Here is a 12,761-nt window from a genome sequence, read left to right as displayed (position 1 = left end):
CCGACCTCTACAACACAGCTCAGTAGGGCATGTTCAGGAATGAGGGTGCTCCTTGCTCTTCTTCCCCTGATCCGATGGGCAGAGTCTCTGCAATTGCAGCAGAAAATGGATGTAAACCTGTTGGATATTTAAAGGAGACCAAAACTGTACATAGGTGGGGTCTCACCAAGGCCCCACATAATTGGTATTGGTTTATTATTGTCACTTGTACAGAGGTACAGTGAAAAACTTGTCTTGCATACCGACCGTTCAGGTCAATTCATTACACAGTGCAGTTACACTGGGTTAATACAGAGTGCATTGATGTAGTACAGCTAAAAACAATAACAGTACAGAGTAAATTGTCACAGCTACGGAGAAAGTACAGTGCAATAAGGTGCAAGGTCACAACGAGGTGGATCGTTAGGTCAGATTCCATTTCATTGTGTAAGGGAACTGTTCAATAGTCTTATCACAGTGGTGTAGAAGCTGTCCTTAAGTCTGGTGGTACGTGCCCTCAAGCTCCTGTATCTGATGGAAGAGGAGAGAAGAGAGAATGGCCCAGGTGGGTGGGGTCTTTGATTATGCTGGCTTCTTCACCAAGACAGCGAGAGGTAAAGACAGAGTCCAAGGAGGGGAGGCTGGTGTCCGTGATGCACTGGGCTGTGTCCACAACTATCTGCAGTTTCTTGCGGCCCTGGGCAGAGCAGTTGCCATACCAAGCCGTGATGCATCCAGATAGGATGCTTTCTATGGTACATCTAAGTTGGTGAGAGTCAAAGGGGACAAGCTGAATTTCTTTAGCCTCCTGGGGAAGTAGAGGTTCTGGTGAGCTTTCTTGGCTGTGGCATCTACATGATTTGACCAGGACAGGATGATCACTCCCAGGAACTTGAAGCTCTCAACCCTCTCGACCTCAGCACCGTTGATGTAGATGGGTGCCTCTTGTAATAAATGCCAACATATCATTGGCCATTCTAATTGCTTGCTGCACCTTCATGTTAGCTTTCTGTGACCTGTGCACACGAAGTACTGTGCATAGTTCTGATCGCCACACCACAGGAAGGATGTGGTAGCAATAGAGAGAGTGCAGGAGAGATTCACCGAGATGTTGGCTGGAATGGAGGGCTTTAGTAACAAGAAGAGATTGGATAGGCTGGATCCATTCTCACCGGAGTGTAGGAGGCTGAGGGAAGACCTTACAGAGGTTTATAAGATTATGAGGGGCATAGGTAAGACACATAATCAGTCTTTTTCCCAGGGCTGGGGAATCTATAACTAGAGGGCAGACGTTTAAGGTGAGAGGGGAAAGATTTAAAGGGGACCTGAGGGGCAACTTTTTTAACACAGAGGTGGTGGGTGTGTGGAATGATCTGCCTGAGGAGATGGCAGAGGCAGGTACAATTACAATGTTTAAAAGGCGTTTGGACATGTACGTGGATAGGAAGGGTGTGGAGGGACACAGGCCTAATGCAGGCAAATGGGACTAGTGTAGATAGGCGTCATGGTTGTCAGGGATGAGGTGGGCCAAAGAATTCTTGACTAGGTGACCTGGAAAAGCCATTGGAGCAGAGATTAAATGGAAACAAGAGAGAATGGGATGCATTGCTGGGGAGAGAACAGGTTGAGGTTGAACTTCATGAGGAGTGTGGATGATGGTGAGGTTGATGGTCTTACACTGAGCCCTTTGGAAAGAACACTGCCATATAGGACAGAACCTCCATCTAAACACTTGCCAAGATTGAAGTCTTTGTCTTTGGTTCCTGCCGGTGCAATGATATTGAGTGTACCGTCCGAGAGCTCTAAACTTAAGTCAAGACCTTAAGTTCTATCTGACATAAGTATCTACGAGTGCCCTCACTATAGGGAGCATATACTGTATCAACTTATGCTTCAAGAACTAGTTTACTTCACTACTTTAGTCTAGCTGTCAATAATCACTATTTTGAGCAGTGGATCCCTCCTCGCAAACAAGCAGAAGATACTTCCAGCTAATGAAGCAGTTTAAACACAGTTTATTTTATTTTAAGTGAGACTCATTTAATTCTAATAAGTAATACTTAACAACGACTTGTAAGTTACAAAGGGCTTCCAAACACAAGTACAATTCTTACAAACAAAGAAGTCATACCAACAGAAGACAGACGAACAAGTTGTCTGTCACAAAACGCAAAGGCAGAGGAATGAATTCTACGTCTTCTTTCTGTAACCCCAATAACCCCTTCTCTCTGTCATTCCCCCTCCCCTGACTGTTTTCTAACATTTATACTGTTTTAACCGAGTTGACAGCATTGGCCTGTGATGTTTTTTCAACCACATTTTCAGACCAGGTGACTGGCGTTTTTAATTAAGTAAACGTGGATCCCATTCTCTTGTTTATGTCAAGAGGCTGAGCAGGGAATATTTGTTAGAAATTTAACTTAGCAAACAACAATCATCTTGAGCCTTGGACAATTTGTGCTGTTTTTGCAAAAGGGATTTTAGCTTAATGAGCGTTTTGTGACAGACGACTTGTTCGTCTGTCTCCTGTTGGTATGACTTTTTTGTTTGTAAGAATTGTACTTGTGTTTGGAAGCCCTTTGTAACTTACAAGTCGTTGTTAAGTATTACTTATTAGAATTAAACGAGTCTCCTCTTAAAATAAAATAAACTGTGTTTAAACTGCTTCATTAGCTGGAAGTATCTTCTCGACCTTTGGACAGGTCATGCTGCTGTGCTATAAAGCTGAGGTTTTTAGCAGCAAACTCCTTTTGGGGTCTGGAAAATGAATATCCATCACACCGGTGACTCCAATTCTCCCCCTCCCAGCTGTCTGAGTCTGAACCAAACTGTGGCAAACCTGAGATGACCTTTGGACCAACTATACATAATCAGGAGGCTATAGGGAAGGAGGAATTAAAACAATCTCTAGAAAAAGAAGTACCAGGTAAAATAATGGGGCTAAAGACCTCTTTAGATCGTATAAATCTTTCGCCTCTTACTGAAGTATCCTAGACCTGACGTCTTGCATCCTAAGTCTTAAAGGAAGTGGCTGAAGGCATCGTGGATGTCGTGGGTCATTATCTACCAAGCTTCCCTGGATTCTGGAGCAGGTTCAGGGATTCGTAAATGGCAAATTTATTGCCACTGTTTAAGAGGGGAGGACAGAAAGCAGGAAACTGGCATTGGGAAAACACTGAAATGCGTTGTTATGGTAATAGCAGGAGATTTAGAAAATCAAGTACAGTAACTTAGCATTATGAACGAGGAATAATTTTTGCCAAATCTGCTAGAGCTCTTTAAGGATGCAACAAAGGGGCTGGATAAAGGGGAACCAGTAGATGTAGTATATTTGGATTTCCAGAAGGTTATGGCACAAGAACTCACAGGATTGGGGTAACGTATTGGTCTGGATGGTGGAGTGGCTAACTAACAAAAAACAGAGAATAGGGATAAATGGGTCATTTTTGGATGGAGATCGGCAGATATTTGACCTTTGAGGGAGTCAAGTGGTATGGGAGAGAGTGGGAAAGTGGTGTTGAGACCAAGATTGGATCAGTCACGATCTGACAGAATGGCAGAGCAGGCTCGAGGGGCCGAGCGGCCTACTCCTACTCCTGCTTCTTATGTTCTTGTACCCTCACCATCACCAAGCTTGCCCATTTCCACCTCGCAGTTGTAGCTCAGTTTTGGTCACCCTGCTATAAGAAAGATGCCATTAAACTGGAAAGAGCGCAGTGGAGATATATGAAGATGTTGCCGGGATTCGAGGGACTGAGTTACAGAGAGAGGTTGAGCAGGTTGGGAGTTTTTCCACTGGAGCATAGGAGAATGAGGGATGATATTATAGAGGTGTATAAAATTATGAGGGACATCAATAGGGTGAATGCGCAAGGTCCTTTTCCCACTAGAGAGCGTAGGTTTAAGGTGAGAGGGGAGAGATTTAAGAGGAAACTGAGGGTCAGTATATGGAAGGAGCTGCCAGAGGAAGTGGTTGAGGCAGGTACACTAACAATATTTGAAAGGTGCTTGGACAGGTACATGGATAGGAAATTTGGAGGGATATGGGCCAAATGCAGGCAAATGGGACTAGCTTAGATGGGAATCTTGGTCGGCATGGACCAGTTGGGCCAAAGGGCCTGTTTCCGTGCTGTATGACTCTATGATTCTATGGCTTTCTCCAGCTGTCTTCTAAAGTTTTCCTTAAGACGTAACTCTTTGGCCAAGCTTTTGGTCACCTGAGATTTCCTTTCATGGCTCAGTGCTGAAATTTACTTCATTCAAGGCTCTTTATAAATGCAGTTTGTTGTAGTGTTTAAAGCCTGCCAATGGTCCCCCTGAACTCTGATGAATACCTGGGGAGACGATGGAGAGTGTATTTGGTTCAACCTAAATCAAAGGTTGTAGTCAGGAGGAGAATTGGCTCGACTGGAGAAATACTCAGCAGGCCAGGCCGCATCTGTGGAGAAAGTTCCAGTGAAATGGCATTGAGCTGAAAGGTTAGCTCTGTTTTTCTCTCTCCACAGATGCTGCCCAACCTCCTGAGAGTTTGTGGCATTTTCTATTTATATTTCAGATTTCCAGTGCCTACAGATTTTTGCTTTTGAATTACTGCAGAAAGCGATGATCAGTTGAACGGGAAGTCCTGGTTTACCCCAGCAGATAGTTTGATAAATAACGGATTTAGAAGAATGAGAGGGGATGAGTGGTGGGGATCTGGTGAAGGCAGAATCACGGTGCATTGCTTCAGGAAGCCTAACAGTGTCGTCAAGGATGCCTGCCACCCTGGCCATTCCCTTTTCCCTCTTCTACCTTGAAAACCCGGACATCCAGACTCAAGAACAGCTTCTTCCCTACTGCTGTCAGACTCTTGAACCGATCACCTCCTTCCAATCCCCTTCCCGGTGGTGCTGCCACGTTCTCAGACTCTAAACTCCACCTCCTCCGTTATTGTCACTTTAGCATTTCTTTTTGCACTACTTCAGACTGCAGGACAATCTTTGCACCATTCTGCTGCTTTGCACATGTCCCTGTGTGTATTGCTGTATTTATTATTACCATGTATACTGTTTAATCTGTGAGCTTCAAGCAAGGAAGGAATTTCATTGCACCCTGGTGTGTATGACAGTAAACCGATCTAAATCTGAGATACCTGACTGCACCATAACCTTCATGGCCAGCATCCCAGAGTTGGAGGAAGAGGGGTTAGTCCCAACTGGTAAATTGGTTTATTATTGTCACAATGTACCAAGGTACAGTGAAAACTTTGTTTTGCATGTCATCCATACAGATCATTTCATTACATTAGTGCATTGAGGTAGTACAAGGGAAAACAATACGTAATGCAGAATAAAGTGTTACAGTTACAGAGAAAGTGCAGTGCAGGCAGACAATAAGGTGCAAGGTCATAACGAGGTAGATTGTGAGGTCAAGAGTCCATCTCATCGTACTAGGGGACCGTCCAATAGTCTTACAACAGCGGGATAGAAGCTGTCCTTGAGCCTGGTGGTACGTGCTTTCAGATTTTTGTATCTTCTGCCCGAAGGGAGGTGGGAGAAGAGAGAATGTTTGGGGTGGGTGGGGTCTTTGATTATGTTGGCTGCTTTACCAAGGCAGCAGGAAGTGTCATGGAGGGGAGGCTGGTTTCTGTGATGTGCTGGGCTGTGTCCACAACTCTCTGCAGTTTCTTGCAGTCCCGGGCAGAGCAGTTGCCGTACCAAGCCGTGATGCATCCGAATCGGATGCTTTTCCAGTTTGCATTGACTCAGTGCTTAAGTTTCAATGATTTCCTGATCCGGTAGAAGGAAGGGAAATTGGATAACTCATACAATAAGGTAACACAGTAGTAGCTACCTATGTCATTTACCATGCAGTGGGGTTCAGTCCTCTCCTCTTCCCCACCTCCCACCCCTGTATCCAGCTATAGAACTCTCTGAAGTAAATGGGTCTCTTGATCCTTCCCAACCAGTGCCACCCCTTCACCCGCCAAGAGAGTGGTGGTTTTACTGTCAGCCTTTCCAGTCACTGCTTTCTGTCTACAAGCAGGAACATGCTGATGCAGTTAACCATCACAAGCTTCAGGCTTCAGTGAAAACGTTGTGAGTAATTGAGGGAAACAATCGCCAAGTTTCTTGCTCTCCCGTTCCAGCTATTTCCCAACTCCAGTCACACCTAAAGTCAGTTGCAGAAACTTTGCACAAGTATTTCCTGCAGGGAAAGTAGATACGGTGGGTTGGGCAAGGTAGGGGAATGTGTGGATAAGTGCGGCACAGGTGTGGGAGCAGTGGGGATTTGGAGTAAGGAAATCTAATCTAGTGCCAAGCTATCTGGACATGCCAGAGTTCAACTGTCAGGGTGATCCCATTGAGGAAATGACACTACAAAACACCTCCACCCCAGGCCCTTTATGCTGTTTCTGACTGGTTTCCTTTCTGTGGATTTCAGCAACTCATTTTGTTTCATATTAATTAAACTTCACCAGAGCAGATGTCCAGATTCCTAATTGCAGATCACAACATATAATGGCAGGAATAATTAATCACTAAACTGCTGCTCTCAACCAGCCCGTTCTCTCTGCGGGGAGGGGGTGCTAAAAACAAGAGGGCATAGGCTTAAGATCGGAGGCGAGAGATTGAAAAGGGACATCAGGGGCAGCTTCTTCACGCAAAGGGTGTTGCGTATTTGGAATGAGCTGCCAGAAACAGTGGTTGAGGTGGACACATCAGCAATATTTAAAGGCCATCTAGACAAGTACATGGATAGGAGAGGTTTAGAGGAATGTGGGCCAAATGCAGGCAGATGGGACTAGCTCACTGGGCAACACAGGGCAACATGGAGGATTTGGGCCAAAGGCTCTGTTTCCACGCTGTGTGACTCTATGACTCCTCACTGACGTCCAAATGAAAATGAGCGACTTCAGCACAGACCGGAATGTTTCCATCTTGGGAGAGGCAGGGAGCAAGTTTTGAGGAGGTCCATCTTTCTCTCTCAGTTCCTCCACCTTCCTTCCTCTTATCCCTCTGTCCCTGCATCTTTTCTCTCTGGCCCCTCTCTCTGCCTGCCCGTTTCATATTTCTCTCTGACGCTCCATCTTTTTTCCTGACTTCCTCACTGTCCTCCGTTTTCACTCTCTGACCCTCCCATCTTGCTCTCTGTCCCTCCATCTTTCCCCCTTTCTCTCCATTTTCTCTCTGTATTTGCACGGCAGTGTAGCGGTTAGCGTAACACTATTACAGCGCCAGCGACCTGGGTTCTATTCCTGCCGCTGCCTGTAAAGAGCTTGTACATTCTCCCTGTGACTGCGTGGGTTTCCTCTGGGTGCTCCGGTTTCCTCCCACATTCCAAAGACGTACGGGTTAGGAAGTTGTGGGCATGTTATGTTGGCGCCGGAAGCGTGGCGACACTTGCGGGCTGCCCCCAGAACACTCTACACAAAAGATGCATTTCACTGTGTGTTTTGATGTACATGTGATTAATAAAGATCTCATATCTTATGTAATCTCTATCTCTCTATCTTTCCGTGTATGTCATTCTTACTCTCTCTCTTTCTCTCTCTCTCTCGCTTTATCACACACTCATTTACTGTCTCTCTGTTTCTTGCCCTGACAGTCTCTTCTCTCTCTGTTTTGGTGTTTTTGTCTCTCTCTCTCTCTCTCTCTCTCTCTCTCTCTCTCTCTCTCTCTCTTCTCTCTCTCTCTCTCTCTCTTCTCTCTTCTCTCTCTCTCTCTCTCTCTCTCTCTCTCTCTCTCTCACTCTCTCTCCCTCCCTCCCTCTCTCTTGCTGTTTACTTATTGCTGATTTATGACTTATTTCCTTCTGAATTGCCCTCGCACCTAGTCTGTGCTTCAGTACACTCTGTTCCCCCGGTAAGTGTTCAAGATGTACTCTAACCCATTCATTCCTGAGCCCACAAGACCTCTTCCTCCTACGCTCTCCAAACGTTTCAAAGCCAAGCCTGCCCAAACCTGACCGCTACCTGCAGAATCGTCTTTGCTTCTCTCCTCCCCTTTGCAAACCTGGTGCCGTCCTTTACCAAGGGCCATGGGAGATAGGGATTGAGAGGTGAAAAGGCACAGATTGTTTTTCTGCCACACAGAATATGGAGCTGGTGACCAATCCCAGCCGCCAGCTCAGTCACTGAGAGTACCGCACATCCAGAGGTGTGATGTGAAGCCCCATGTATGTGATGCAGAACACAGCAAGAACTTGGTAATCGGTATAGAGTAGTGATGTTATACACTCTACTAAGTTTATTAAGCCCTTGTGACATGCACAGCTAACATTGTTAGTAACCACTGATGGGGTAATGTTTAATGTGTCAAGAATGTGGTAAACGGTTTGATTAAAGCTGGTTGCCATGGTGATTTGTCACACGAGAGGAGTTACAATCCACATGACAGGAAGTTAGAGTCGTAGAGTTTCACAGCATGGAAGCAGGCCCTTCGGCCCAACATGTCCATGCTGACCAAGATGTCCATCTAAGCTAGTCCCATTTGCCCGCGTTGGGTCCATATCTCTATTATTTCCTACCCATGTACCTTTTTAATATCATTTAAATGTTGTTATCATACCTGCCTCAACTACTTTCTCTGGCAGCTCGTTCCATATACCCACCACCCTCTGTGTGAAGAAGTTGTCTCTCGTGTCCCTTTTAAATGCTTCCCCTCTCACCTTAAACCTATGCCCTCTGGTTTTTGATTCCCCAATGCTGGGGAAAAGACTGTGCGCATTCACCCCATCCCTGCCCTGTGTGATTTTGTACACCTCTATAAGGTCACCACTCAGTCTCCTACACTCCATGGAATAAAGTCCTAGCCTGCCCATCCTCTCCCTATAACTCAGGCTCTCGAGTCCCGGCAGCAGCTGTTTGATCATGTGTCTAAAGCAAGGAGATATTCCACTGAGTGGCCTTGTCCTTTGGACCAGGCTCGCGAGTGGTGCCAAGGGCTATAAAAAGAGAAGATGTGCTTTAATTCACTGTCACCAGAAGTCCATGACAGCAGAAGGGATGCATGAAAGAGTGAGGGTCGGGGTGGTCACTCCAGAGCTCAGTGATGTGGGAATGGGACTCAGGTGTAGACAGATCTGGATGAGCTTAGAGATCCCGACAATTGCAAGGCCGAGACAATATGGGATCGGAAAATGGAGATGAGGGAGGATTCTGGAAAATTCAGGGAGGACTGAGAGAGGGAGGATTCTGGAAACCACTGAGAATGATCTCATTTACTCTTTTACAAACCCGTTTGTTGCCTCATGGGAGAGATTATCAGTTTGGAACTTTCGGATTGGGTCTCACTGCCTGTGATCCCCATTCCCTGGAACTTACCGTCTCTAGATCCAGAAACGAGATCTCCACCAGCTGATAAGTTCCTTGGAGCCACACAGTGAAGCCTTGAGCCATGTGACCAGCAAACGTGGACAAGTCAGACCAAGCCCCACCCACAGAGCTGTGATTGGCGGCGACACGCTCCTCCTCCACTTTGCTGTCTGTCAAACCTATCGAGGTTTCTCAATTTCTCTGATATGCACAAGCATTTAAAAAGTCTAAATAGTAATATAAGCAGGCACAGTAGTGTAGTGGTTAGCGTGACACTATTACAGCGCCAGCGACCCGGGTTCAATTCCGGCCACTGTCTGTAAGGAGTTTGTACGTTCTCCCTGTGACTGCGTGGGTTTCCTCCGGGTGCTCCGGTTTCCTCCCACATTCCAAAGACGTACTTAGGAAGTTGTGGGCATGCTATGTTGGCGCCTGAAGTGTGGCGACACTTGTGGGCTGCCCCCAGAACACTCGACGCAAAAGATACGTTTCACTGTGTGTTTCGATGTACATGTGACTAATAAAGATATCTTACCTTATCAAAAATTATTTTAATATGTTAAAACATTTGTATTTAACATTAATTAATATTAATATTAACATATTAATATGTTTAACATAAAATTATCAATAAAATAAAAAAAGAACTTAAATAATGAATCAAATATAAATGATCAAAAAATTAGAGACAGAGGGACTGCAGAGGCTGGAATCTGGAGCAACAAATAAGATGCTGGAAGAACCCAGCGGGTCGAGCAACATGGTCCTGATTCAGGGTTTTGTCCTGAAACATCGACAATTCCTTTCCTCCCACAGATGCTGCCTGACCCGCTGAGTTCCTCCAGCAGATTGTGTGTTGTTCTAGTTAAAAAATTAATTCTTACAGTTCTTCCTTGCAGCCCTCCTGTCCTCGTCCAATAAGTGACCATGACTCCTTCTTCAGAGCTGATCTGGCATTGGGTTAATGAGCAGTTCCCCGGTGTAACTGCTGGGGCTATCAGCAATCCCCGCTCTGTCACTGGCTGGAACACACCAGGGAAATTGCGTGGAGTCTCTCCTGTAACTACAGGCGTTCCAGCAGGAATCCCAAAGCATGCCGGCGTCTGGAGCTGCTGGAACCCCCAGCAAACTCTGGGCTACCGTGTGGCACACAGTGTCACATTGTGTGGGACCAAAGAGCTGAATTCCTGAGGTGTGGTGAGAGTGACTGCCCTTAATTTCAAGGCAGCATTTAATTGAGTGTGGCATCACAGAGCCCCAATAAAACTAACGTCAATGGGCATCCGGGGAAAGCGCTCCAGCTTGTGTTTTACTCTCTGTTTTCTGTTTCTATTGTCGTTCTTTTTCTGAATTCCTCCATTTGCCTCTCTCTTCTTTTTCTGTCTGTTCTCCACTCTCCTAATACCCACTCACACTCTCCCTTACCCTCTCTCTCTCTCCCTCCCTCCCTCTCTCCCCTCTCCCTCTCGCCGTCTCTCCCCCTCTCTCTCCCCACTCCCTCTCTCTCCCCCTCCCTCTCTCTCCCTGCCTGCCTTCTCCATTTTTCAATCTTCATTCCCTCTCTCTCCATCTTTTTTTGCCTGTATCTCTCTCTCTTTCACTCACTGCCTCCGTTTGTCCCTCTCCCTCTCCATCTGTGCCTCACTTTATCTGTTCGTCCTCTCTGAACCCCTCTCCTCCCCCGCAGCTAGTTGGTTACTTTCAGCAGCCGTTGAACTGCTGGTGCGCAGCTCCCCCAGACTGACATGTGTCCTTCCTCTCACAGGTCGGGTGTTGGATTGACGGGATCCAAGCACACCATGTTTTACGTGGAGGTTTCAGATGACATGCATGTAGGAGCGGATGGTGGGAATCCCGAGGAGGGAGAGCTCATTGAAGTGGTTCACCTCCCCCGGAAAGACTGGCAGACCTTTGTCTTCAACGAGTGCATCCCAAAAACAGCAGGCGTGAATTTTGCTTTCATGTGGTTTCAGGACAGGATTGCCCCCCGACTACAGGCCCCCAATGTCTCTTGACTTCCTCGTGATGGAGCAACAGGGGAGCGCATCTCTCTGGATTGTGGCGGAACCAACGAAAGCCGGCTTCCGTTTGTAAGGAGCACTCGGTGACAGGGCCTCCTGGCTGTAGGGGACTGCTTAAAAATTAAACAAAGTTCACTTTAAAATGTTCTTAAAGTTAGTCCTCTCTGATGTTAGACAAGTAAGTATTATTGTTAAAGTGTGAGATCTTCACTAGGTAAAGTTGATCAGAGGAGGTCATAGTCATACAGCACGGAAACAGGCCCTTTGGCCCAACTGGTCCGTGCTGACAAAGATTCCCATCTAAGCCAGTCCCATTTCTCGCGCTTGGCCCGTATCGCTCTAGACCTTTCCTAACCATGTACCTGTCCAAGTGTCTTTTATATGTTGTTATTATACCTGCCTCAACCACTTTTTCTGGCAGCTTGTTCCATTTACAGACCAACCTCTGGGTGAAAAAGTTGCCTCCCAAGTTCCTATTAAATCTCTCTCCTCTCACCCTATGTCCACGATTCCCCAACCCTGGGAAAAAGACTCTAATTCGAGGTAGATGTGCCCAGCAAATGTTCGTCCCTGACTGATCCAGAGGTTTGAACACAAACTTCTAGCTGGAAGCAGCAGGTAGTAAAAAGCATCTGCTCTCATTCCTGCCCCCACCTCTCCAGCCGTGTTTCAGTCCCTCATCAACACAGCCACTGAGATTTACAATGAGCCTGAAGAGGGAGACTGAACTATGACCACATTGAGCCACAGGCTTCAGGGCAAGGTCAACATGGGAGGGAGCCTCTCATGCACTGAAGGTTACAGCCCACGTGCAACAGGCCAGCTGACAATCTCGCAGTGTATGTCAGATCAAGGACTAGCCTTCTCCACGGCTGGGACTGTGGTCAGACTGGTTAACAGAATCTCTCAAACAAACAAACTGGAGGAACTCAGCGGGTCAGGCAGCATTGGTGCTGGGAAATGGGTGGGAAATCAGATTTATTATCACTGACTTAGATGACATGGTTTGTTGTTTTGCGGCAGCAGTACAGTGCAAAGATATAAAATTACTATAAATTACAAAATAAATTGTGTAAAAAAAAGGAATAACGAGGTAGAATTCATGGTTTCATTAACCGTTCAGAAATCTGATGGCGGAGGGGAAGAAACTGTTCCTGACTCATTGAGTGCGGGTCTTCAGGCTCCTGTACCTCCTCCCCGATGGTAGTAATGAGAAAAGGGCATGTCCCGGGTGGTGAGGGTCTTTAGTGATGGATGCCGCTTTCTTGAGGCACCACCTCTTGAAGGTGTCCTCGACGGTGGAGAGGGTTGTGCCCGTGATGGAGCTGGCTGAGTCTACAGCCCTCTGCAGCCTCTTGCAATCCAATGCATTGAAGCCTCCGTACCAGGTGGTGATGCAACCAGTCAGGATGCTCTCTACCGTACGTCTAGAAATTTGCAAGAGCCTTTGGTGATATACCGAATCT

The 12,761-nt window shown here is 46.5% G+C and overlaps 1 protein-coding gene across 1 annotated transcript in view; it reads left to right on the top strand.

Annotated features, from left to right (window-relative positions):
• nudt14 (nudix (nucleoside diphosphate linked moiety X)-type motif 14) overlaps positions 1-11,442 on the top strand; it is a 92,126-nt gene extending 80,684 nt beyond the window's left edge. The window contains exon 5 of the mRNA XM_052019957.1: positions 11,040-11,442. Within this exon, the coding sequence (XP_051875917.1) occupies positions 11,040-11,289 (250 nt within the window). The 3' untranslated portion in view covers positions 11,290-11,442. The remainder of the gene's footprint in view (positions 1-11,039) is intronic.
• The last annotated feature ends 1,319 nt before the right edge of the window (positions 11,443-12,761 follow it).

The sequence above is a fragment of the Pristis pectinata genome, chromosome 1 (genome assembly GCF_009764475.1).
Source record: "Pristis pectinata isolate sPriPec2 chromosome 1, sPriPec2.1.pri, whole genome shotgun sequence".
NCBI lineage: Eukaryota > Metazoa > Chordata > Chondrichthyes > Rhinopristiformes > Pristidae > Pristis > Pristis pectinata.
Note: the sequence above shows the minus strand (reverse complement) of the source record. Positions and strands in the feature narration are given on the sequence as shown.